The 24,948-nt window shown below is 50.5% G+C and overlaps 1 protein-coding gene across 6 annotated transcripts in view; it reads right to left on the bottom strand.

Moving 5' to 3' along the window:
- Nucleotides 1-24,948, bottom strand: part of ST3GAL3 (ST3 beta-galactoside alpha-2,3-sialyltransferase 3) — a 224,389-nt gene that overhangs the window by 2,967 nt on the left and 196,474 nt on the right. For 3 of the 6 annotated variants that reach the window (XM_087446102.1, XM_087446101.1, XM_087446099.1), the window contains 6 exons: nucleotides 23,143-23,206; nucleotides 22,151-22,246; nucleotides 21,699-21,885; nucleotides 7,669-7,719; nucleotides 3,657-3,803; nucleotides 3,312-3,458 (listed from right to left, as the gene is read on the bottom strand). In XM_087446102.1, the coding sequence (XP_087302228.1) occupies nucleotides 3,312-3,458; nucleotides 3,657-3,803; nucleotides 7,669-7,719; nucleotides 21,699-21,885; nucleotides 22,151-22,246; nucleotides 23,143-23,206 (692 nt within the window). The remainder of the gene's footprint in view (nucleotides 1-3,311; nucleotides 3,459-3,656; nucleotides 3,804-7,668; nucleotides 7,720-21,698; nucleotides 21,886-22,150; nucleotides 22,247-23,142; nucleotides 23,207-24,948) is intronic. The other 3 variants (XM_087446104.1, XM_087446103.1, XM_087446100.1) reach the window with 1 other exon arrangement.

Consider the following 24,948-nt stretch of genomic DNA (forward strand, 5'->3'; position numbering starts at 1 on the left):
GTCTGTGGGCTGGGGCGGGACTCGCGTAGTCCCGGGTCTCTGCCTCACCAGGAGCCCTGAGTCTGGATGCACATGTCCATCCCTTCACAGTCCACACGCTCGGAAGAGCCTTCCTCCTCACAGCAACTCTTCCGTCTTTATCTCTGGCTCCTCTTCCCTCACCCCGTCATGAAACATTGGGGCTCCTAGGGTTCCGCTGACCATCTGCGCTTCCTACTCTGTCGTCCCCCCGGGAAATCTCTTCCGTGCCTGCCCTGTATCTGAGCAAGTGGGTGTGCTGACAACTCAGTCTCCATTTCCTGCCCAGACTCCTCTGCTGCGGCCGACTCCTGTATGAACCCACTTCATCCGCCAGCTACTGCTCAGTCCCCCTGCTCCCCTTCTCATCTGAGGCTCCCCCAAAGAGCACTACCGATGCGCCACCTTTGTGCTTTATCTTGCCTTTACTTACTGTTCAGCTACTGCAATTGGGCTCCTGCACCACCACTCCTTTGAAACTGCTCTCACTGCAGTCAGTGGGGACCTCCTGACTGGTATGTCCGATGACCATTTCCCAGTACTCATCTTACTGGACTTCTCTGCAGCACCGGACAGTGTAGACACTCTCTCTTTGAAACGCTGCTCCTCTGGTCTCCGTGACCCTGCATCTTCCTAATTCTCCTCTACTTTCTGTCTCCTTTATGAATTCCTTTGACATCCCTTACATATCCCCCAGCACTCCATCCTTGCTCCACGTGTCTTCACATTCCACACGCTCCCACTGGGCCTGGAGAATGGGCTCATCAGTCGAGTGGAAGTGAAGCAATGGTGAGGCCAGGGCACTGAATGGTTCACTTGACTACTGAAGACACCCCAGGTGACAGCAGGGATCCCAAACCCAGACACCAGCATCTTCAGTGAATCCTCATCCAGGAGGATGGGAGGCAACAGTGATAAGCAGGGGTAAACACATTAACATGAATAATAATGGCTAACATTTATGAGTGCTTACTAGGTGCCAGGCCTTTTTCACACATTATCACATCTAATCTTTCCCAAACCTAGGAGGTAGGTGCTCTCCTTACCCCTTTTATTGATAAAGACAGGAAGGCACAGAGCTGGGCTCTGAGCCCAGCCTTTGATTTCAGAGCCTGCGCTCCTCAGCACACTGTGTGGAAGTGGTGCAGCAGAGGCCGCGAGCCTCGGAGCCAGACGGCTCTGCAGGATCGGGAGGCGACGGCCTGAAAACTGAGACATGGCAGGTGGAAGACAGGGAACAGCCTCGACCAGAGGGCTTCAGAGAAGGTGGTGGCCTTCTGCCTCACTCCTGCATTGAGGCAGTCTCTAGGCCCTGCTGATTTAAAATCCTGTTGCTTACCTCTCTCTCCTCGTCGTCACTGAGCAGCTCAGTTCAGGAGTCTTCAGCTCGTGCCTAGCCTGCTGTGACAGCCGCCCAGCTAGTTTCTACTGCTGCCTTGCACTCTTCTACTTCATGCTGCGGCTGCAGTGACCCTCCTCCATGCTAATCCACAGCCTAAAATTCTTCCATGCCTCCCTCCTATGTCTATGGCCTTTCACCTTCTGCCTCAAACTTTTACATAAGGTTTACATAAAAGGACTAGGTAAGAGACCAAGGATCTAAGTAAACAGAAGCCAGGAGGCAGGTAAAGGCTGTGAGAGCAGTTTGGAGTGGGTGTGTGAAGAGAGGTGGAAATCAAAGACCCACAGAGTCAGGGTAATAATGAGGCAGGGCCAGAGCCTCTGCTGAAGGGGATAAGACAGTCCTGGAGCCGTCCTGGATCCAGGATGAGCTTCCCACTCCTGAACCCCATTCCAGGCAACAGGAGGCCCAGCCATAAGGCTGTTTCTGGTTTCCCGTGAGATTCCCAAGTCTCTCTTATAGCCGTGAAATAACGCCCCATTACTTGAGGTAGCCTGAATGAACCAGAAAAGCCTGAAACAAGAGAGATGGTAACTGAAGCCATGGATGGGGATGTAAATCTCCTGGAGAACATGTGAGTGAGAAGAGAAGATTGTCTAGGACGGAGCCCTCACTAATGCTGATTCTTAAGGGGTGGACTGAAATCAATGACACCAAGAAAGAGAACGAGAGAGACTGGCAAGTGAGATGAGAGGAACACTAGAAATTACTGACTCAGAAGTTTGAGCAGGAGAGAGTTTCAAAGAGGAAGGAGTGGTCAACATAAAAAGTGATTCTGAGAGATCAGGAAAGATGAGACTTCTATGTGTCCACTGGACATAGTAGCCTTGAGATAAGTCATTGGTGACCTTGGTGGGAGTCATGTCAGGTAAAGGGGGAAGCCAGGCTGCAAGGGGCAAAGGGCCAGGCAGCAGTGAGGAGTGCACAGGGGACAGAGTCCTGACTGTGGCTTCAGATTCCTCACTGGAGGAGGAAGGGTGGGTGGGAACTTTCAGGGAGCATAAGGTTCTGGAACAGTGTGGTGGAGGTTGGAGAAGGGCAAGTAAAAAGATTGCTGAGCAGGGATGAGGGCTAGCTGAGATCAGAACTCCTACATTTATAGAACCACGAGTCTGCACAGATGGGACATTTCCTCCAACAACCCCCACCACCCAGATGGAGGAGGAGAGAAGCTGCCCAGAGTGCTAGCCCAAGACGTCCAGGTTACAGGCTGGGCTCAGTGGAAGGCTAGTGGTGGAAGTGAAGGGTGTTGTAAGAGGGGTTCAGATTTTCCACATGGGCTCTTGCTGTGAAGGGAGAGATGCCAGGAGAGGCTGACTGACAGGCTGGGAGAACTTCAATGCTTCTTGAACTTTAAGGTACCTGAACATACGGTTCACCTGGGAAGCAATTCTGGGTGATAAAGAGCTTTAGGGCTTGGCCATGGGGAAAGGGAGGAGGTACAGGGGGCATCCTGGGACTGAGAGGCAATATCTGTGGGTTGTTTGAGGGGGCAAAGAAGTCCTCTACAGGAAGGGAGGCACTGTGGTCAGGAGAATGGCTCTGAGCTGGTGCCAAGATGAGCATATGAGAGCTGGGGAACAAGTGTGGAGAGGGCCAGGGAGGGCAAGTTCAGGGAGGAGGCTGGGGGAGGGGGCTCTGGGTTCACAGGGAGACTGGGGAGAGGGGCACAGAGGATGCTTGGTGGTTAGAGGCCCGGCAGGGATGGACCTCTGGTGACCCAATTTAGCTGAGGGTGGGGCAGGGCCTTCCTGGGAGCTCTGGGCAGCTGGACCAGCCGCTGGCTCATCCCTTTATCATTGGTTTGTGCACCCACTGTCAGAGCCTGTCCTCTGTGCTGGAAGTGCCCCGCCTCAGCCCCACCCAGACTGCCCCACATCCAGCTCCACACCTCTTTGATGGCTGCCATGCGCACAGTCTCGTAGTAGTGCAGGGGTGCGTTGGGCGTGCTCATGTCGTAGCCAAAGCCTGCAACTGCCACCTCGTCACAGCCATGTAGTGCCATGGTCACTGCCACACTGCCAAGGGTTGGGATGTTCTGGAGGAGGGAAGAGAGAAGGTGCAGAGTTCAGCTAGAGGGCTGAGTGAGGCCAAGACCCTGAGCTAAGCTCCCCAGAGCTAAGCTCCATTCCTGAGGACTGAGCCCTCTGTCCCCGCCCTGCCACCCAGTCCTTCCTTCCCAAGGCACCTCTGGCCCAGTTCTCCCCCTCCCTCTCCTAGGGCCCAGCTATCTCACCCCACGGCCCATGAGGCCATTGTTGAAGGGCAGTCCGATGAGGGTGAAGGCGGCCTCCTGGATGAAATATGGGTTGAGAATGCGAATCTCAGGGGGCTCCTTGGGCACTCGAGTGGCCACAGATTTCCAGAAGCCGTCCGACGCACTCTGCAGACACAGCATAAGTAGGCATGAGCTGGGCACACAGCTTGCCATGGGACTGGTGAGTGGCAGGGACCCAAAGTGTGTACAGGCAAATGAGAAACAAAGTGGGGGCATGAGGTGTATCCTGGGGAGCCTGGGGCATGTGGAATAAACACAGCTGGTAGAGGGAGGGCTTGGTGTGTGGTGGGGACACGGGATGTGTGACAGCGACGAGGGTATGTGATGGAGAACAGCGAGCATGTGCTGGGGTCACAGTGTATAATGGATACAAAACAAGCTGCGGGGCGGGGCACAGGGTGTGGGACGCTGGGGTGTGCTGCCCTGGCCTGAGGGGGTTCTCGGGCCATTAGGCAGACCCACGGGCCTAGCTGTCGCCCCTCCCCTTCACAGCTACTCAGGGGCCCTGGAGAAGCCCGCCCTCTCCTATCTGCTCTGCTGGGCTTGCCTCCTTTCCCTTCTGTCTCCTTGCTCTCAGTCAACTGTTCTAATGTGAACCTGAAAAATAAAGACAGAATGTGAGCTAGGACGGCACAGCAGAACAACACTCACATCCCAGTTCTGCCGCTGACTATAGCTGGATGACTGGGCAAGTGACAAGCTCTCTGAGCTACAGCTTCTTCAACTGCAAAACAGGATCATTCTTCCCTCAGAGACCTCAGAACTGGACTGGAAAGGCATGAGCTCTGAAACATGACATCCTGGCGTCCATTCCAGGGCCACAACTTTCTCTTCTTCCGACCCTCTCCCTCCCTCTAGTCCCCAGACCTGCCTCTGCTCAGTCCATGAGCCCCTCCTGGTCTAGTCCCTGAAGTATGTCACTTCAGCTACTCTCTCGTGAGCTCCCTCAGTCCCCTGCCCCTTGCCCTTCTACTGCCCTAGCCCAGGGAAACCGTGAACTTGGGATCAACCCATTCATCCACCTTGTCCACCCTTATGACCAGGCTCCTGAGTACTGCTGGAGAAAGTCACAAACCAACCCTGCAACCTGGAGGCATTACCAAACCATGGACTCCAACCTATTATTTCCAGGGAGTTTGTTATTAGCCTAGAAAACCTAAAAGAATCAACGAAACTTAGAATGGATAAAATAATTTAGTAATGGGATCTGTACTTCAATAGGAAATAGTCACCAGATAGAATAAAAAAGAGATCCCATTTGCAATCCTACAAAAAATATCAAATGCTAAACAATAAACTTAAATATGTGGAACCTACAGTAAAAAAACCCTACAGTCCTTTATTGAGAGGTATAAAAATATGACTTGAGGGGCCGGCTCCGTGGCTTAGCGGTTAAGTGTGCGCGCTCTGATGCTGGCGGCCCGGGTTCAGATCCCGGGCACGCCCCAAGGCACCACTTCTCCGTCCAATGCGAGGCCGAGTCCCACGTACAGCAACTAGAAGGATGTGAACCTATGACATACAACTATCTACTGGGGCTTTGGGAGGAAAAAAATGAATAAATAAAATCTTTAAAAAAAAAAAAATATGACTTGAAAAAAATGGGAGAGACAAACCATATCCTTGGATGGGAAGGCTGAATATTAACACAATGCCAATTCCTCCCAGATTAGTGTAGGCTTAATATAATTCTAAGAAAAAAATCCCAGTAGGACTTTTTAAAAAAAATTTACCAAAAAGATTCCAAAAACTCATCCAAAAGATTTAACAGGTAAAAACAGCCCCCAAATTTAACTAGATATTAGAGTATACTATGAATTTTCAATGATCACAACAGTGACAGCCAGATAAGAATCAACACAAAGATAAATGAAACGAGAGCCCAGAAGCAGATCCATATAGTCATGCATCACTTAACCATGGGGACACGTTCTGAAAAATGTGTCATTAGGCAATTTCGTCATTGTGCGAACATCATAGAGTGTACTTACACAAACCTGTGGAACAGCCTACCACACATCTAGGCTGTATTATGCTAATGTTGTGGGACCACGTCGTATATGTGGTCCATTCTTGACTGAAATGTTACGGGGTGCATGACTGTACATATATATATAAGCTTAGGTTATGATAAAGGAAGCTTCACCATCAGTGGGAAAAATGGTTTTCTCAGCAAGTGATATATAAAATTTGCTATTTAGAAAAAATATCCGTTTACTTCCTTTCCTCATACCATAAACAAAATAAGTAAATGCTAAAAAAGCAAAACTAAAAGAAAATTTAGATGTATATTTTATCATTAAACTTCCTAACTATTAATGAAATGTTAGAAACAAAAAGATAAACAGATTTTGACTTTGTAAACAATTTTAAGTGTTTTGGTACATCAAAAATATAATAAGCAAAATTAAGACTGAAAAAAAAAAGTGGGAAAAATTTTGTCACAAATAATACATCTTTTAAAAACTCATGAAAAATCAACGACACCCCTGAAATGGGAAAAGAAGAAAAAATAAGGTTAATAAGCATGAAAAAACTTTATAGCGACAAAGAAATGCAAATTAAAATAACAAGATACTATTTTTAATCCTCTACAATATGTATGTGTGTCTGTGCATCTATGCATAGATCTTAGTGCTTGTGGTGTATGCTGAGGTAGAAGTCTCCTACACTGCCATAGGAGTCCAGTGTGGTACAGCCTTTCTAAAAAGTAACGTGACAACATGTGTCAAAAACCTCACCACTGTTTATACCTCATGACTGCAACATTTCTCTTCCAAAAGTAATCAGAATGGTGAAGAACTTTGTAAAAAGCTGTTTATTACAGTGTTATTTATAAAAGTGAAAAATGAGAAAAAAAAATCCAAAGGCTTACAAAAGAGGTTTGGTTAAATGATATATCTACATACTGAATGTCACAGACATCAAAATTATGTTTTCTAAGAATTTTGTCACAGGGATATACCACAATCTACATAACCAATCCTCTGTGGTTGGACATGGAAACTGTGTCCAGTTTCCCCAGACCTGCTCCTCTGCCTGTGTTCCCTATCCTCTACTGTCCATCTAGTCTTCCAAACCAGAAACCTGGCAATTGACTTTACATTCTTCTTCACCTCTCCAGTCCATCCTGTCCTACTGGCCAGCTGGTTCTTTTGATTCTATCTTCTCAGAATCCCACAGATCCATCCCTTCGTCCCAAACCCACTGCACCACCTGATGTTCAGGTCTCATCGTCTTTCAATCGGATTATCATGATGACTGGCCCTTCACAGGGCCTGTCTTGTCGACTGCTAAATACCCTAGAGGCCAGTAGAGTGACTGGAACATAAATGGTAGATAATAATTGTTGAATTCCATTCATTTACTCAACAAACATGTAACGAGTGCCTAGAATGGGCCACTGCTGCCTCCAAAACCACTTTCCATTCTCTGCCACAATGATCTTTCTATATAGAAGCCAGATCACACCACCACTGCCCACAGGAGATCTGAGCTTTTTAGCCACTAAGGCCTGCCTGCCGCTCCAGTTTCCATTTCAGCCCATCTGAAGTCCCCACCTGCTAATTCATGGCTCCATTCTTTTGCTGATGCTCTCCTTCTAACCGCCTTCCCATCTCTATCCACCTGATCCATCCCTACTCATTTTTTAAGACTCAGCATCCCCTCCTCCCTCATGTCTTTCCTGACCCCCTTCATCCCAAAGTAACATTTGGGAGGTGATATAGAATTAAGATCTGCTATGGTTTGAATGTTTGTGTTCCCCCCAAATTCATATGTTGAACACCTAATGCCCAAGGTGATGGTATTAGGAGGTGGGGGCCTTTGGGAGGTGATTAGGTCATGAGGGTGGAGCCCTCAGGATGGGATTTATGCCCTTCTGAAAGAGGCCCAAGAGAGATCCCTTGCCCCTTCTACCAAGTGAGGACATAACGAAAAGAAGGCCGTCTATGAACCAGGAAGCCCTCACCAAACACCAAATCTGCCAGCGCCATGATCCTGGACTTCTCAGCTTCCAGAACTGTAAGAAATAAATTTCTGTTGTTTATACGCCACCCAGTTTGTGGTATTTTGCTATAGCAATACAAGCTGACTAAGACAGAAGATCCTTGGGCCTGGATCCAACTTCAGTTCTGGTCACTCAACTGTGTGGAGACCTTGGGCAAGGAACTTACCGTTTCCTAATGAATAAACTAGGGATACTAACAGTATTTATCTTACGGGCTGTTGTGAGAATTAAATGAGATAATTCAGGCTGAGTGCCTAGCTCACAGTCACCGGTCAGCTGTTACCATCATCAACATTGGCGGTGTGTTATGACCCTCCGCCCCACAGGCTAGGGGCTCACAACAGACTCACTTCTGTGCCCAGCTCAGCACCTGACAGTGTATGTTAAAGGAGACATGAAATCCACCCACGGCTCCTCCAGTGCCCTCAGCAGCAGCAAAGAGCTCCCCACCGTCAGTACCTCTTCAGGCTCGTCTTCTGCTGCCTTCAATGGACTGTCTCTGCTCCAGCCACTCCCTCCTCATGTCTCCCCACCTCTGTGGCAACATCTCTTTCTCTGGCAAATTCTATCTGTCCTCCAAGGGTCAGCTCAAAGGATAGGCTCCTGGGGCAAACAAGTCTCAGCCCCAGGGAGACCGAGAGAGCAGACCCCATACCACCTTCCTCTTGTGTCTCCCTCTCTGTGTCCAGAAGAAGTATGTGTGTAAGGGAGGTAAAGGGAGAGATAACAGGACCCAGGAGGAACAGGAAGGGTGGAGAAATGGCCAAGATCTTAGGCAGAACTAGAGAGGGGCCCCTCCCGGGAGGGCCAGATGTGGACTGAAAGGAATGGCAGGTGCCAGCCTGTGCCAAACAAAACACAGCCCCTGTCCCTTCTCCAGAGGCTGGCAGGCCCCAACAGTTCTCCACCCAGGGTTCCTGCTCATGCCTGCCCCACACACACCTAAAGAGGAGAAAGCGGAGGGGCTACCTGGGAGGGGTGAGGAGAGCCAGGAACGGGCACAGCTAGGGGTGTGCGCGGGCTCCAGGCTGGTTTTCACAGACATGACTTTATTTACATCTCTTCAACTTTCACCCACTTCACAGGTATGGGACCCAAGATGAAGCAATGCTCAAGATCACGTAAGTGGCTGTGCCAAGACTCAAACCTGAGCGTTGTCACTCCAAGATGGGTATTCTTTCTGCTACACCATGTATTATCATCATTACTGTGCTCCCTCAGGAAGTCTGGGGGCCTGGGGTCAAGGGTGAATGAGACCTCCTTTCTGCCCTCCAGGAGCTCTAAGGTGAGTTGGGGGTCACTCTGGTTGGTGCCCGGCACCCTGCTTCACAGAGGGGACTGAGGCTCAGAGAGGTGAGGGGAAGTGCCTGAGATACATACGCAGCTGGGAGAATCTGAGCCGAATCCAACTTCAGAACCTGGTTCTTTCTATCACATGAGATGCCCTCTCTGAAACAACGTCTCTCGGCTGTAGAAGTCCCATATGTAACGACTATGTGAAACTGTAGGAAATTAGCTTATTATCTCAAACCCCCTTTGAGAATCTGACAAAAGCTCCAGTGGGGAGGGGGAAGCTTCTGCCTCTCTTCCCACCTTTACTCTTTCCTGGGAGGAGAAATGACTGATCTGACTGCTTAGATTTGAGGATACGTGTGTCACTTACCAGTATGAGATGAAGTCTCACACACACACGCACGCACGCACGCACGCAGCTCTTTTTGACACCCTGCTCCTATGCAGCAGCGGGGATGCTGAGGCAGAGCCTGCCTCCTGATCTCGGCCTCTCTTGGCGTGCTAAGAGCTCTGCAGCTCTGCCTTAGGGCCCACAGCCAGCAGCAGTGGCGAGTCACGCTGGGGCTCTGGGGGAAGGAGCCTTGTGCTTGGGTCTCAGGTCCCGGAGAGCCCAGCTTTAGAGCACTGGGGACCAGCACAATGAACAATTCAGTGCTGCTATTTTATTGTTTCCCCATCTGTCATTGTCCTGATGCAGAGCCTCCTCAGGAATTTTAGGGAAAGGAGGAACAATAAGACCAAGATATGATTTGGGCATTGCCATGTTTCCCCAGCCATAATACCAAGAACCAACAACACTTCAGCCTGTCTCCTAAAATAAAAGCTATGGCTCCTCTTCTCAGAAAAACAGACCCAGGCACACACACATAACATTTTGCATACTGTTGAAGAAGGTCGCAGAATCCCCGAAGTCAAGGGGATTTGTTGACTTCAGATTAAGAATCTCTGGTATGCAGTGAGAAGAGATGAGAACCCAGAACAGAATCCTGTAAACACCAGCATTTAAGGTAGGTGGAAACAGAGGAGCCCGTGGAGGAGACTGAGAAAGCACAGTAAGAGAGGGGAAGACCTAGGGAGAGTGTGATGTAGAGGATGGGCCTTGGAGTCTGGAAACCCCAGGCTCACATCCTGATCCACACCTGTGTGAGCTGGGGCACGTCATGTCATCTATTCAAGCCTCCAGTTCCTAATGCATAACAGGGATGACAAGACCTACTTCCCAAAGAGTGTGAGGATTAAATGAGATGCTGGGCATTTTACAGCAGCTGGCACCGTGTTTGGCACACAGCAAGAGCCCAATCAGTCTTGTCTATGATGAGTGAGCATCACAGCAGCCATGACAGTGAAGCAGAGGGTGCAGCCAGTGATGGCAGATGCCACAGCAAGACTAGTGCATAGACAGACAGACATTTAAACGGGGAGCCAGCTTTTCCCTCTGGTTCCCTGTAGGAGGGCTATGGACGCTGGAGGCCTTCCTGCTGCTAGGTGACACTGCCAAGCCTGCCACCAGAACATGGCCCTGTCCCAGAAGGCCCCTCAAATTTCATTTCCTTGACCGATAGGACACAACACAAAGGCTTATAAAAGCCAGCCAGTGACGCTGTCCCTGGAATGGTCAAACCTCTCCTCCAGGCCAGCTGTGGGCTGCATTCTTTGTTGAATCCCTCCTCTTCCAGGAACGTTCTGGCCTCAGTCAAGTCTGGACCCAGCTCATCTGTGGGAGCCACTAGGGTCCTGCTGATGCAACTTGTTCTGCTCTTGTCAGAACAGCCAGGAGCAATGGGGAAAAGCACCTGGGAAGAAGGCGCCTTCCCAGCTGGGCTCCTGGAGTGTTTCCCTGCACCCTCGCAGGGTTTTCCCCCGGCAGCCTCCTCCTCCCTCTCTGTCAGCAGAGAAGCAGTCTACATGCCAGGATGAGAGGTCTGGGGGTAGAGAGACTGACCATGAGCTGGCTTTGTGCAGCCAAGAGCAGGGCAGATGTTTCACTCCTTCTGCTCCCTGCTGCTACTGCCTTAGGACAGGTCACCAGCTCTCACTGGGGTCACTCTAACAGCCACCAGGTCTCCCTGCCTCCATCTTGCCTTCCTTCAATTCATTCACTTCTCTGCACAAATCTGATCTGACACTCTCAGGGCTAAAATCTTCAGTGGCTTTCCACTGCCACTCAGACAGCTTTTCAGGACAATTAAGAGCACGGGTCTGGGTTTTGTTTTCCTCACCCAAAGGGAGTCTATAATCCAGTGGAAAAGACAGGACTGTGTACAAACATCTCAATACATGGCATAATTATGATGATGTGAGAAAGACCCAAAAAGAGGTTTAAAATATCTGCTATCTTATTTAAAATATACACATAGAAGACATAGCCAAAAAAGGTTCACATGCACAGTTCATAAAATGGGAGGAAGAACAAGGTGACACACTAAGAGAACCGTAAGTAAAATGAAGAGCTTGAAAAGAAGGCCATTTACAGATGTAAATGTTTCAGAGCTAATGATTAATCCAGATCAACCAATCAGCAAATACATACATGAGTGCCTATTATATATGTCATCTACTCTTTGTACAAATATATTCTATAATAGCACAGACAACCAACGACCCTCAAAACAAAGAGACCTTTAAGAGCATCTGGTCCAGTCCCCTCCTAAAGGAGCCAAGGCCTCAAGAGGTTTGTTTTCTTATCCAATCTACTTTCTGAGGGATCCAGCCATCACTGTTCATCTCCAACAACTGAGACTTGTATCCTCAATATGCCTTGACCATTCCCTCTCCCTCATTCCCAGGAACCAAGTAACCACCAGATCTGTGGCTTCTGCACAGATCCATCACACAACTGTATCCTTCCCACCTTCATGCTCTTTATCAGCCCACCCTTGCTTACAGATTGGGCTGCCCCAATAATTCCATAGGTCTGTTTTGGAACCCTGACACCCTAACTGCTAACTTTGTGTCCCTCGGCACGTTCTTTACCCCTTCTAAGTCTCATTACCCTCATCTATAAAATATTGGAAATAAGAAGGTCCTACTTCATAGTGTTTTTTGCTATGACAATTAAGTCACGCACAAGTGATACAAGGTCAGCTCATTAGCTTCTGCTATTATTAGCCCTCAGGATAAAGTCCAAGCTCCTTGATGTGACTTTGGCTTACAAGTCCCTTCACCGTCTGTCCCCCGCCCACCCAGCCTCATCTTCAGTCATTGCCCCCACATCCATTCAGCCTCATCCCTAACATTCGTGGGGCCAGGGACAAAATTACCAATGGATGTCCAAGTATCACATGTCTAAATTTTAGATTCTAAATATTTGACAGTTATAAATCAAGGTATTAAGCTGTTAAATAAAATATATTCTATCCTCCCTTGAAAAACGACCTGGAAGGCCAGGTTTGAATTTAGAATTCTGACTCCTGGAGGTCTGTGTTGGACCATGGTGGTGTAGGAAGAGCTAGCCACAGCCTGCCTCCCTTGTCTTTCCAGTCTGGTCCCATCTTACACCGTGAGAAGCACTGTGCACACGTGTGTGGATGCCCCAGCCCCCAAGTTCTGCTCACAGCCTCTGCAAACAGCCCTCCTTTGGCTTGGGGATATGCACAGTGAAATGTATTCTGCCCCCAGGAGGATGAAAGCAGACTTGGCACTACAGGGCAAGGAAGTCTGAGGTCTCCGGTACCTGGTAATGGTCTAGCAAGGGAGGATGGACCTGGGGCGGGGATTTCCCTCTTGACTCTGAATATCCTTCTTCACTCCATGGCAAAGGGTGTGGCTGGAGGAAAGCCAGAATAGAGCCCAATAGTACTGCACCCATGCCACACACCAGATATAATGAATTATTTTTAATTCATTAAATATACCACACTCATTGCCAACGCTTTTCTCTGTACCCCAAACTTCATCTGGCCAACTTCTACAAGAGGCTGGAGCAAACAGCTCGGTTAGGGCCCAGGGCTCATATAAGTGTCCTGGAGGCCAAGAAATGGGGTGGCCAGACCTCCATGACCAGGGCGGCATTTGTTGCCCCGTGCCCAGGCTGTTGCGCTCTCTGACATACCCACTCCTGGGCCCTGTGCCTGGGCATTCTGCCCAGTGGGCCGTCAATGCTTGCCTTGCTGAATCTCGCTTCTTAGGTGATCACCTCCCCACATGAGCACAATGAGTCAAGTGTTGTCATGTGCGCTGCCTCACTCATGCCTCATAGCAGTGGAACAGGGAGCCATGCAGGGCTTTTACTATCCCCGCTGCACAGAAGAGGAAAATGAGTCTCACTGGCTTCTGTTCCCAATACTAAGTCCCGTGCTGCTTCACCGACCATAGCCATATGGAAGGAGCCCAGGCCATAGCCATATGGAAGGAGCCCAGGCGAGAGAAGCTGTGATGGCTGGTCCACGTGCCCACGCCCCCTGCAGGGTGGCTGAACGGCTGTGGTATACTCCGTCAAATAGGTGAACCATAATGTACATAATGAACCCCTTAAGTTATATTTGCGTCTGGCCATTATAAATAACTAATCTAATAAAAATCTTTGTGTGCAGAATTTTCCTTCCTTTGGGTGATGGCTCTGGAGGCCAAGTGCCATTTCCTTTCCAAAAAGCTTGTCCCCATTTACACTCTGACCAGTAGCCTTTGAGAGCACCTGTCACTGTACTCCTGCCAGAATCAGTTTTATAAGTTAAACACATTCTTTAAAGATGTGATGGGTGATAAATGGCATCCTGTTGTCTTCACATGAATTTCTCTGCTAGGAAGGGTACATATATTTCTGTTGTTTCCTAGTTATATTTCTCTCTGTGTAACCTGTTCAGTCTCCTGCCCATTATGTGCTGGGGTCCTAACGGTTTTCTTGTCAACTTTCATGATAACCATTTGTCTGTCATATTTCCTAAATATACTTTCCAAAGTTTTGTGGTATCCAGTCTTCTTTTGTTGTCAATTTAGTTTAAATTTCCATACATTATCAGATTTCATTTCTTCTAGCAGTTCCATCCCTGGAAAGTCCTTTTCCCTCCAGGGATCTGATTTCTATTCTATTTTTGTCAACATTTCCTTTGGTTGTATTTTTATCTTTTACTTCTTAGTCCATTTGGAATTTATTTTGATGTATGCTATGAGGAGAGGGTCAAAAGACCTTTTTGAAAGCTATATTTGGAAAACGCAATGAACAAAAAGATGAGTCGGCTTGGGGCCAGCTGTGCGATGCTGACAGACAACTGAAAGAGGCAGGGCGCCAGGGGCTGTTTAGTTTTCATTGCTTTATCAAGGAGAATGATCTAGGAACTGCCGAAAATCAAACACGGCTAAGAGGAAAGAGAGGCCCAGGAGAGGCAAGAGGAGAGCAAAAGGACGCGAGGGTCTGAATCTGAGGAATGTTCTCCTAGCGCAATGGAAGGAGGAGGAGGCCTGGTTGAGAGGCAAGAGCCCAGACTGAGAGTCGGAAGATTTGGGTTGGATTCCTGCCTCTGCCACAAGTTGCTGCCTTACCCTGGGCCTCAGCCTCCACATTTATCTGTTCATTTATGTACACCACCTGTATCTCAACCACTGCCGGAGGTGATGGCCTCACATAGACAAACAGGACAGTTCCTGCCCTCCAGGGGCTTATAAGACTTGCCAGATAAGTAAACCCTCAAGTAGAACAGGGTGATGAGTGTATGGTGGGGACTCAGAAGAGGAGTGTCTAATATAGCCTCAGGAAAGGGAGCAGGCTAAGACGTGAAGGTGCAAGATAGGATCTATATTTTGGTATAGCCAGAGTGGGAATTACGTGCTGGGCGCGAGAAAGAGTGGCAAGGACAAGGAGGGGGCTGGAAGGGGCCAGGTCATGGAACGCCATGCTGCGGAGTCTGGATTCTATCCTGCAGGCCAGTGAGCCTGTATCCACATTACATCAGAGGGCTCATAAAAACAGACTGCTGGACCCACCCTCAGAGTTGCTCATTCAGAAGGTCTAAGGTGGGGTCCCAAAATGCATTTCTGACAAGTTTCCAGGTGGTACTGATGCTACTGGTGTGAAAAGGCACTTTGAGAACTGCTGCATGTACCCCGTGGGGAACCATTAAGCAGGAGAATGAACCAACCAGATGGACACTTCAGGATGATCCTTTTGGATACAGATGTGGAGAATGGATTGGAGAGAGACCCAACTTGAGGCAAGGAGATAGGAAGCTGCTGAAATGATCCAAGCAAGACATTTTTAAAAGGGAGAATCACCAATTTGGAGACTGAATGAATACAGAAGGAACAGGAGAGGCTAGGAGTCAAGCGTGCTTCCCAGGATCTTGGCCATGAGCTTGTAAGAATCAGAACAATCCCTAGAACTTAGCGCTGTGCCCGGTGCACAAGAAATGCTCACTGGATATTTGCTGACAAGTGGTTCCCTTAAAGGGAGGCAGAGGTTGAGTCCACTGGATTTAAAATCAGAAGATCACTGCCAGTAGAGAGACAGGTTTGGAAGCTAGACTGGAGAGGGTTGAGAAATAGAAGGGGAAAACATGGAGATGCATCATCAACAGGTGATGACTCTTTCCAGAAACTTGAAAAAGAAGAGGCGAGAGGGTGAACACAAGTTAAAGAGAGGGTTCTTATTTTTAAGGGGAGATGGACCTGAACAAATTTATAGATGTGAGAGGAGGATCCAGTAAAGAGATGAGAAAAGAGAGAAATGAAAGAAGGCAGTTCCTGAAAAGTGGGAGGAGATGATATCCAGAGCACAGGAGAAAACTGACCCTGAACGGGAGGTACAGAAAGGATGGTGGAGGAGGGAAGCAGGATGGATGGGGATGCAGGTAAGTCTGTAGACTGGCGGCTGGGAAACCGCGAGTTCTTGACTGATGACAACCTTTATTTTCCCTGCAGAGCTGGATATGAGATTTCTGCTTAGAATAAGGATGGAGGTATAGCAGAATTGAAGATGATGGTGAGGGTAGGTTCTGAGAACAATGACACAGGAGTGATAAGCAGCATCAAGATGCTAGTAAGGTAACACCACCAGGCGTTACCATCTCAGCTGCAGCTTCCCTCTCCATGGGTGACTCCCTGGTACTGGACTGGACGGATGTGGAGAAAGTCAAGGGGAGAGGGAGTTGTCAAGTGAGAGAGACAGTATTTGAAGCACAGGGTTCCATGCGATTTTGGTGATTGATTTGGATTTGCTGAATGAATGAATCAATGAGTAAAAGAGAGGTGTTATAGTGTGACGGTTAAGGTGAGACACGTTTGGTCCAAAATGCTGCTCCACCACTTACTACCACTCACAGTACCGGCCTCCTAGGGTGGCTGGGGCGGCTGGCTGAGCCAGTGTGTGAGTTAAGTAGCAGAGGGCGTGGCATGTGGAAGAGCTCAGTAAACGGCAGCTCTTTCCATTCTCACAGGCCATGGCAGGTAGGAGCCGATCATGAGGCAGTGACCAAGCGCTCAGAGATGGCAGTGATGAAGAGGAGCAGAGGCTGGTGATGACATGAGCCCCAGTTCCTGAGGATGTTTATCTGGGAGTGGAGGAGCAATGGTTGGGCTGTGGTAAGGGGAGTGAGCGAGAGTCTTCCTGGCCCTCAGGAGATAAGAGGCATGTGTGAGAGAGCTGTGTCCATTGGAGGTGGCTGCAAAGGAAACAGTATCCAGGAGAGCTTGTCTCAAAGGTTTGGAAAGCAGACTGTGGGAGGTGACCATGGATGCTGGCTTAGCAGAGGCCTCATCAAGCGCAGGGGGCCATGGTGTGTGCCAGCCCCACCACCCTTTCCAGGTGCACTGCACTGAGTCTCCCCTGAGGGAGACGGTGTCCACACTGAGCTCCTTCTGGGCAGAGCCTTAGGACAGGTTCTGCGTCCCTCTCAGGCCTGGAACAGAATATAGGTTTAGGTGCAGACGGACATTCAATCCCCATTTTGGGCCTGGGCCAATAAGGCCTCATATATGGGGACCTGGTGGCCCTGTTAGCCCTGTGGATTGTTAGCTCAGACTGTTAGCTCACCCCTGCTGCCTTTCCCAGGAGGCCCCGAGTCTCTCCCTCCTCTAGGCCTGACCTCTGACCCCTGCTTTTAGGTCACCTCCTAGGTCAGGCCCTGCAGCCTAGACAGACAAATCCTTCACTCCCTAGTGCAACCAGGCTTTTCTAACAGCAGCATTACCAATAATAATAATAAAATAAGAAGTAGCATTAATAATTGCCATAGGCAGCACTTACTAAGTGTCAAGCACTATGCTGGGAGCTTCTAGATTTCATCTGGTTTAATTTTTAAAACCACCCTAAAAGATGGGTAGTACTACTCTGTTTTATAGAGGAGACTAAATCTAAAGTGACCTAGCTAATAAGTGACAGACTCTAAATTTAAGGCCAAGTCTATATGACTCCAAGGCCTAACCTGCCTTCCCCTCTTAAACCATGTCTCTTCCAAATTCAGGGACCCAGTCCTCCTGTGCATGAATGTGTGGCCCTGACCGGCCTCCGAGATTCCTCCCTCCTTCCCCAAGGACTGAACTACAGCTGGAAGGTCAGGCCTGTGTCAAAGCTGTCCATGGGCCAACCCCTAGCCCTTGTCCTCACCCCTCTCCCTGCTGGGTTGGGACCACACCCACACCAACCCAGCCCAGGCCTCAGGGCTGATGAATGGACCACCAGTCAGAGGCTGCTCAGCAAGGAGGCCAGCCTTCCCATTTCAGGAGTGAGGAGGAGGGGGGAGGGGAAGTGGGGGAGGACGGGGGAGGGAAAGTGGGGGAGGAGGGGGAGGGGAGGCGGGGGAGGGCGGCGGCAGCGGTGGTGGTGGCTGCAGTGGCAGACCAGCTGAGGGTATTGGGAAGGCAGCTCCCAGGCCCTCTGAAGCCCTGGGTTACCAGGCCTCCTGGGGCATGGGGGGAGGCTGGCAGAGGCAGGAGGAACAGAGCCTGTGTAACTGCATGGGAAGCTCTCCTGCCCCCACTTCTCCAGGTCCCAGGGCTCTTTCCTCAGGACAATGGATAGGGTGTCTCCAGCCTTCATCAAACATCAGGAGGAAGATGCTCAGGCCAAAGCACCGACCACAGTGCACTATAACTCTAGTCTTGGGACTGTCTCTCCCACTAGACTGAGCGGCTTTGGGTCAGGAACAGTGTTTAATTGGTCTCTGTGTTCCCAGGGAGCAACACAGTGCCAGCACAGAGCACACCTCAGTGATGCCGGGCAGACGAGTGAGTGTGTGGAGGAATGGAGCCAGACGTGCCTCTGAGAAGAATTTCACGAGAGCTGGAGGCTGCCCCCCCCCACCCCCGACCATGGACTTACACACCTACACCTCCATGTCCCTGGTTCCATCCTCCCTCCTGACCTCAGCTTCCCCACTCAATAGTCCACTGGTGTCCTCTGAGCTGCCCTGCACACACAGGCCTGCTAGGAACCCCTCTACCTGCTTGCTGGTTTGGTCAGGGCTCTTGGGATCTGGGAAATAAGGGCCTTTGGTAACTTGTTTGGAGTTATCTGTGCTCCCCTATGGATGTAGAAAGCATGGTCACCTCTAGCACAGACTGTTTTTTGGGTGGTTCAGTCTTCCTTTCCCACATCTTTCCCCTTCCCATATCCCATTCAGGACTCCTGGCCATCAGAGAGTTACACGCAATGAGCAACTGCTCACACAGCAAGCGGCAGGCAGCAGCCATGACTGAGGCCTACTACTTGTTCCAGCCCTGCCCAGCCAGGCCTTGGCTCCCGAACAGAGAGCTGCTCCTGCCAGAATTCTACAGGTGGGGCTTCAGACAGGTGCAGAGAGCTCTCCAGCAGCCTAGAGGCTGCATGGTTAGAAACAGCACTGCAGGAGCAAGACAAGCCTATGGCTGGGCACCAGGCAGCAGGGGGCCTGGAGAAGCAGAGCATGGGACAGGTCCTGTGAAGGCATTAGTCCTGGGCTTGAGGAGGAGAAGGGCACTAAAGAAGAGGCTACCTGCATAGCCAAAAGGGCCTTAACAAGCCCACTCTAGGTGCTGGGAGAGGTCGGCAGGCCCACGCTGGGTGCTAGGATTAGTGAGGCCATGGGCACCACTGGCTTTCCTCTGGCAGCTTTCTCTAAAGGCCCAGATTATCTTTGACTTTGGAGTCAGGGAAGGATCATGGAACTTCAGAGGACTGCTTCCCATCTCCTCTCTCTCCTTCCCACTCACCCCCACCAACCCTGTGAAGGAGTGCTCACCAACAGAAGGTTGGTCCTAGATCCCCGGGCACGGCAGGGCCAGGCCAGAGACATCAGCATGGGTGAGTGTGTGCCTGAGCACAGCCCACACTTCCTCATCCCCATCCTCATCCCCCTTCCTTTGATCAGCCAGCCACCAAGGCCAGGCCAGGCCAGGCTATAAGCTCTCTGACTCTTCCAGGGAAAAGTGAGGCCCTGCTGTCTGCAACCTGAGTGACCCATGTACAGTGGGTCTTCCGACCCTAGCTGGCTTCCTTCCTTTTCTTCTTTCTTTCCTTTTTTTTTTTTTTTTTTTGGTGAGGAGGACTAGCCCTGAGCTAATATCTGATGCCAATCCTCCCCTTTTTTCTTGAGGAAGATTGGCCCTGAGCTAACATCTGTGGCCATCTTCCTCCACTTTATATGGGACGCCGCCACAGCATGGCTTAACAAGCGGTGCGTTGGTGCGCACCCGGGATCCGAACCTGTGAACCGCGGGCCGCTGCAGTGGAGCACGCGCACTTAACTGCTTGCGCCACCGGGTCCACCCTTCTTCTTTCTTTCCTTACTCCCTTGGATGAATTCTAAGAGCCTTGAATTACTGACCTTGGTGTTCTTTTTTTTTTGCTGAGGAAGACCGGCCCTGAGCTAACATCTATTGCCAATCCTCCTCCTTTTTTTCCCCAAAGCCCCAGTAGATAGTTGTGTCATAGTTGCACATCCTTCTAGTTGCTGTATGTGGGACGCGGCCTCAGCATGGCCGGAGAAGCGGTGCGTCGGTGCGTGCCTGGGATCTGAACCCGGGCCACCAGTAGCGGAGCGCACGCACTTAACCGCTAAGCCACGGGGCCGGCCCTGACCTTGGTGTTCTTGAAGGGAACACCTATCCTAGTCTGCCCAGCAGGAAGCAGGATCTGGTGTCTGAGCCAATTCCAGATCATTTATGGTGACTGAGCACTGAGGGGTAAAGAAGCAAACGGGATCAGGGCCCTGCCCTCTGGGAGCTCCTTTGACAGGTGTCCATGAGCAGAGGAGGGGATATACCAAGAGGGGGTGGGAAGATGGGCAGAAGGCCAGGGTGAGAAAGCAGACCCCACAGGCTCCCTAGGATCACCAAGGCAGACCCAATTTCCTCTCATTTCTCCCTTAAAAGTGCCTACCTGTGATCCCAGTTCCATTGCCTTCAAGGCAAAGAGAAAGGCTCTGAGGACACCAGTATCTTAGGCCCTAGGGTTCTAAAAACAGAGGACTGCTCCCTCAGCCCCTATTCCCTGTGGTTTGCATGGGCAGTGGGCCGGCTTGCAGCTGGGGCTGGCTGAAGCCAAATCCCTTCCTCTCCTCTGGGGAGCTACGCTGGACCCAGTGGAGCCTGGCTGCCTCATTCAGCCCGGCTCTGAGGTGGGTTCCCTTCCCCACCGTCCCCACCTACCTGAATTTCTGGACCTGACTTCTGTCTTCTATCTTGCTTGCTACCTACTTGACACTGCCTGCACTTGGCCTTGCTTGGGAAAGGCCTGTGGAGTTAAACCAAATTGCACTGAGACCTCCACAGGGAGGTTAAGCTGTTCCTGCCCCCCAACTCTCCTCTAAAGCTCCAGAAAGAACTAGCTTCTTACTGTAGGCGGAGGGCCGTCTGTCATCGTTCTCCTCTGCTGGGAGGCTTGGGTATTGGAAGATGAATGGCCTGAACTTTGCAGGGGCCCTCCCCTGGGGTGGCTGATGATAGCTGGTTGAAGAGAGAGGGGGAATGGTCCTGGACAAGTTGGCAGGTGTCCCTATAGGCCCAGAGCTGAGAAATAGAGGACTCAGGAGGGGACTCAGTAGAGGGTCCACTAAGGAGCAGTCTGACCCTACTCGGCCACCTAAGACCCTAAAGAAATAGGCCCAGAGCCTTGCCTGCCTAGAACAATGAGTACAGAATCTGATCATTCCCAGAGTGGAACCAGACTCAATGGCAGGTTGGGGACCTAACTGAAGGTCAGTGGCAAAAGTACAAAGTGGACAGAAGTCAGGTCTTATGATTTGGGAACTGGCCCCCTCAAGTGGAGGGGTCAGTTGTCCCTGCAGAGTGGCCCCAGGGCCCAATAAGGCCTTCCTCCCCTGGCTGGGACTGAGGATGGACCCACATGACCAGAGTCAGAGAGACCTCACAGAGGGTAAGAGGGGCTTGGAGAGGCAACGACAAGGCCAGGAAGTATGAAGATTAGGAGTAATGCTGGGGTGAGCCAGATAAGAGCTTTCCTTACCAGGGATCAAAGGCCAGGGAAGGGGCTACTGAGAAGGGACTTGGGGTCTGGCTAGAGAAGGCTGAGAAAGGACCTGCAGCCTGGGTATGTGGAGGCAGGCAGCAGATATCAGGCATATCAGCCCCAGGAGTCCGGGCCACTGACCTTGGCATCTCCTGGCCTCTCTGCTCCTTGGTTGTGTTGGGGTATCTTTCAGCTTTGGGTCATTAATGCTTCTTTTGAAAAGTTCTTACTTGTTCTTTGCTGAGTTCAAAGGAAGGGGCTGACTCAGAAGCTGGGTAGGGCCAGGCCAAGAGGGCAAGGAGCTGGTGCACAGGGAGCTCACCACTCTCTCCTTGTAGACGATGTACTTCAACCACTTGAAGTCCTGCCACTTGAAGCCAGCCAGGACAAAGAGAGAATCTCGTTCGTACTGCTCAGGCCGCTGCATGGCGCCCTCGGGGTAGGTGATGCGCAGGGTTGTTTTGCTGCCCACGTCCTTCTCAAAGCCTTTCACTGGTGCTGAGTTCAGTCTACAGAGAGCAGGCCCAGTCAGAGCCTGCCTTGGGCTCACTGCATGTGGTCTGTTTGGGGAGGCACCATGACCCCAGAATACCCCAGGTCACCTGGTGCCACCTAGCTTTCTGTTCCAAAGCCCTCCAACCCAGGGTTCTTCTTGAGGCCTCTGCTGACCTCCAGCCCTACTGGCCAGATGGACAGACAGTTCTGAATGGGCTCAGGGACCAGGGTTTGGGCCAGGACACACAGGTGCCTAAGGCACTGCTTTGGGGAACTCACCTGACCACAATGTCATAGTCATCAATTCGTGACCCCAGAGACTTGTTGGCAAGGACACCTCCATTGCCTACGATGATGCAGCGGCGGCAGCTGAGGCTGAGGGGAGAGAGGCAGAGACCTCTGGAGAGCTGTCCACTGGGTCTCCTTCTCCCCTACCCCTTTGGCCCTTGACCTCATGCCCTCGGCCAGGCACAGGCCGGAACAGAGGAAGAGGACCAGTGGGCTTCCACCAGCAGTTCTGAGGGGAGGCCAGAATCATACTGAGGAGCGGGGCCCCGTGGGGCTCTTAGACCTCCCTAGTCCCTGACACTCCCCAGGGAAGCGTGGGTGCGGAAAGGGCTTGGGCACTTGCTCCGGGGTGGTGAGGAAGGAGGCTCTGGTAAGATAGCATTCTGGGTGAAAGATTCCCCAAGGGTTGGTGGGGTTCAGGCAGCTTTCAGGAGAGAGGGAAAAGTGGGCTGAGCTTGAGGGCTATGCCAGAAAAGCAAGAACAGAGGAACGGGCCTGGAGGCTTGAGGACTCAAGGCTTGGCTTATCTTCGACTCAGAAGCCCCCATGCTCCCAGGAGTCACCAGTGAACCTTACTCATTTTGCGTCTCCCACCCCTGACCCTGGTGCTTCCCCCATCCAGGGTCTGTTGGCTTCAGAGCTGTCACTCTCTCCTGGATTTAAGCCCTGGTCCCTTCAGCTGCCCCCACCACCCAGTCCCTCAGTCCCAATGCTTGGCTGATCCCAGCTCAGTGTCTTCAGTTTTTACCCTCAGACCTCTGATGTCTGAGGACTGAGATGTCTTGCCAAGTGCTTATAGCCACGAGGTGCAAGCCCAGCTGGATGGCCCCACTTATCTGCTCACCCACCCCAGCAGGTGTACTGTGTGTGTGCATGTGCATATGGTGGAGAATCTGCTCACGTCCAGGAAAGGCTGCTGGGCCTCAACACCTCTGCACATGCAGGCAGCTGGGGGGCAGGAGGCTGGGCTGCGAGTGGCTCACCTGTCCAAGGCAGGGGTCAGGCGGTACTCTTTGGTGACTGACAAGATGGCTTTGATCAGATTGTCTGTGGACAGAGGAGGGAGGTTTCTGTTAGAGGATCACTTAAGTTCCTGTGAAATGTTCACCAACGAGCAGATCTGAAGGCACACGCTCCTGGGGCTAGGGTGCAGGCAGACGCGGGAGGAGGGAGCTCTGGACACAAGGCTGGGCTGGGCCACTGCCTAACTTTCTCTGTGAGAAAGGAGATGGAGGCAGGAGAACAGGTAGGCATGCACAGCTCTGCCAGAGCCAGTTTTCCCCACGGCTTCCCCAGCTCTTCCCTGGGAGCCTCATCTGACTTTTGGAGGCTCTGCAGTCAGCCCCAGGGCATGCAGCCCCAGGGGGCACTTGCTTGGGAGCCGTGGCATATCAGTCTCCCCCAGCATGGGAGCACGTGCTCAAGAGACAGAGACCAGCTTGTGCTCACTTCTGCACCTCCACTGAGCAGACATCAGGAAGCACATGAGGAGACACAAACATTGAAGAGCTGGAGTGCGCCCAGCTGGCTCCCCAACTCAGACCACTCTGCCTCATTTTCTGAGCCCATCCTCCCCTCACTTCCTCCCTCTAACGCTGCTGACCTCTAATCTTGTTCTTGCTAGGCTGTCTCTACCTCCTGACCCTCTTACCTCTTCGAGCCCTGTGGCCTGGCATCTGCCCACCTGCACTCCATTCAGGTTGCCCTCAGCAAGGGCCCCATAACCTCTGTACTCTCAGATCCCGTGACCACCATTCAGACCTCATTCTTCTCGGCCCCTCTCTGGCTTGGGCAATGATGATTGCTCTCCTTTCAAACTCGGGCATAATGAGAGCATTATAATATAGTGTATAATGATTTGGCTTTGGAGTCAAATCCTGGCTCTGCTACCTACGAGCTCTGTGACCTCAGATAAGTAACTTCTTTGAGCTTTAGTTTCTTCACCTTTCAGTGGAGCGCGCGCACTTCACAGCTAAGCCACGGGGCCGGCCCTCTTCACCTTTCAAATGAAGATGGTAATTCTTACTGTGCAGAGTTGTTAGGAAGACAGAAAGATAATGTACATAAAGACTTAAAGGTAAAGTAAGGAAACTGGTACAAACACAGTGAAGAGCATTTTAATAAGATCAAGTGAGGATGCAGCTGTGCAGAGACTAAGATCTCACAACTCTACTCCTAGATGGAGAGCATCGAAAAATTCACACATTTGCTTAAGGAGACTTGTACAAGTATGTTCATTGCAGGACTGTCTGTAATAGCACACTGCTAGAGGCAACCTGAATGTCTACCAAAGGAAAACAGATTAAATGTGGTACATGGAGTATTACACCGCAGTCACAAAATCAATCACCTAGAGTCACATGTACCAATACAGATAAATCTGAAAAGCATAAGCAAAAACTCAATTTGAAAAATACACACACACACACACACACACACATATAAGATCATTTGTAAAGTTCCAAACTTGCAAAAACAATACCATATTTTTACTGGATATATAAATATGTCATAGAAATATATAAACAGGTATGGAATAACACCAAAACCAGGATAATGGTGTCCTGGGGAAGGAGGGAAATAAAGTGGGAAGGGCTACAGAAAGCTTTAATTATATCTCATGTTTTATTTCTTAAGCTGGGTAGAGAGTACCTGGGTACTCATTATATTCGTCTTTATGCTTTTTTATATGCCTGAACAATTTCATGCAAAGGAAGGATGCCTCTAAGATTAAAAATAATAACCTCATAATTTTTTAAAAGATAGGGTTGGACAACACTGTCAGATGC

This window comes from Ceratotherium simum, chromosome 22, assembly GCF_057802395.1.
Source record: "Ceratotherium simum simum isolate JZ-2026a chromosome 22, ASM5780239v1, whole genome shotgun sequence".
Lineage (NCBI taxonomy): Eukaryota > Metazoa > Chordata > Mammalia > Perissodactyla > Rhinocerotidae > Ceratotherium > Ceratotherium simum.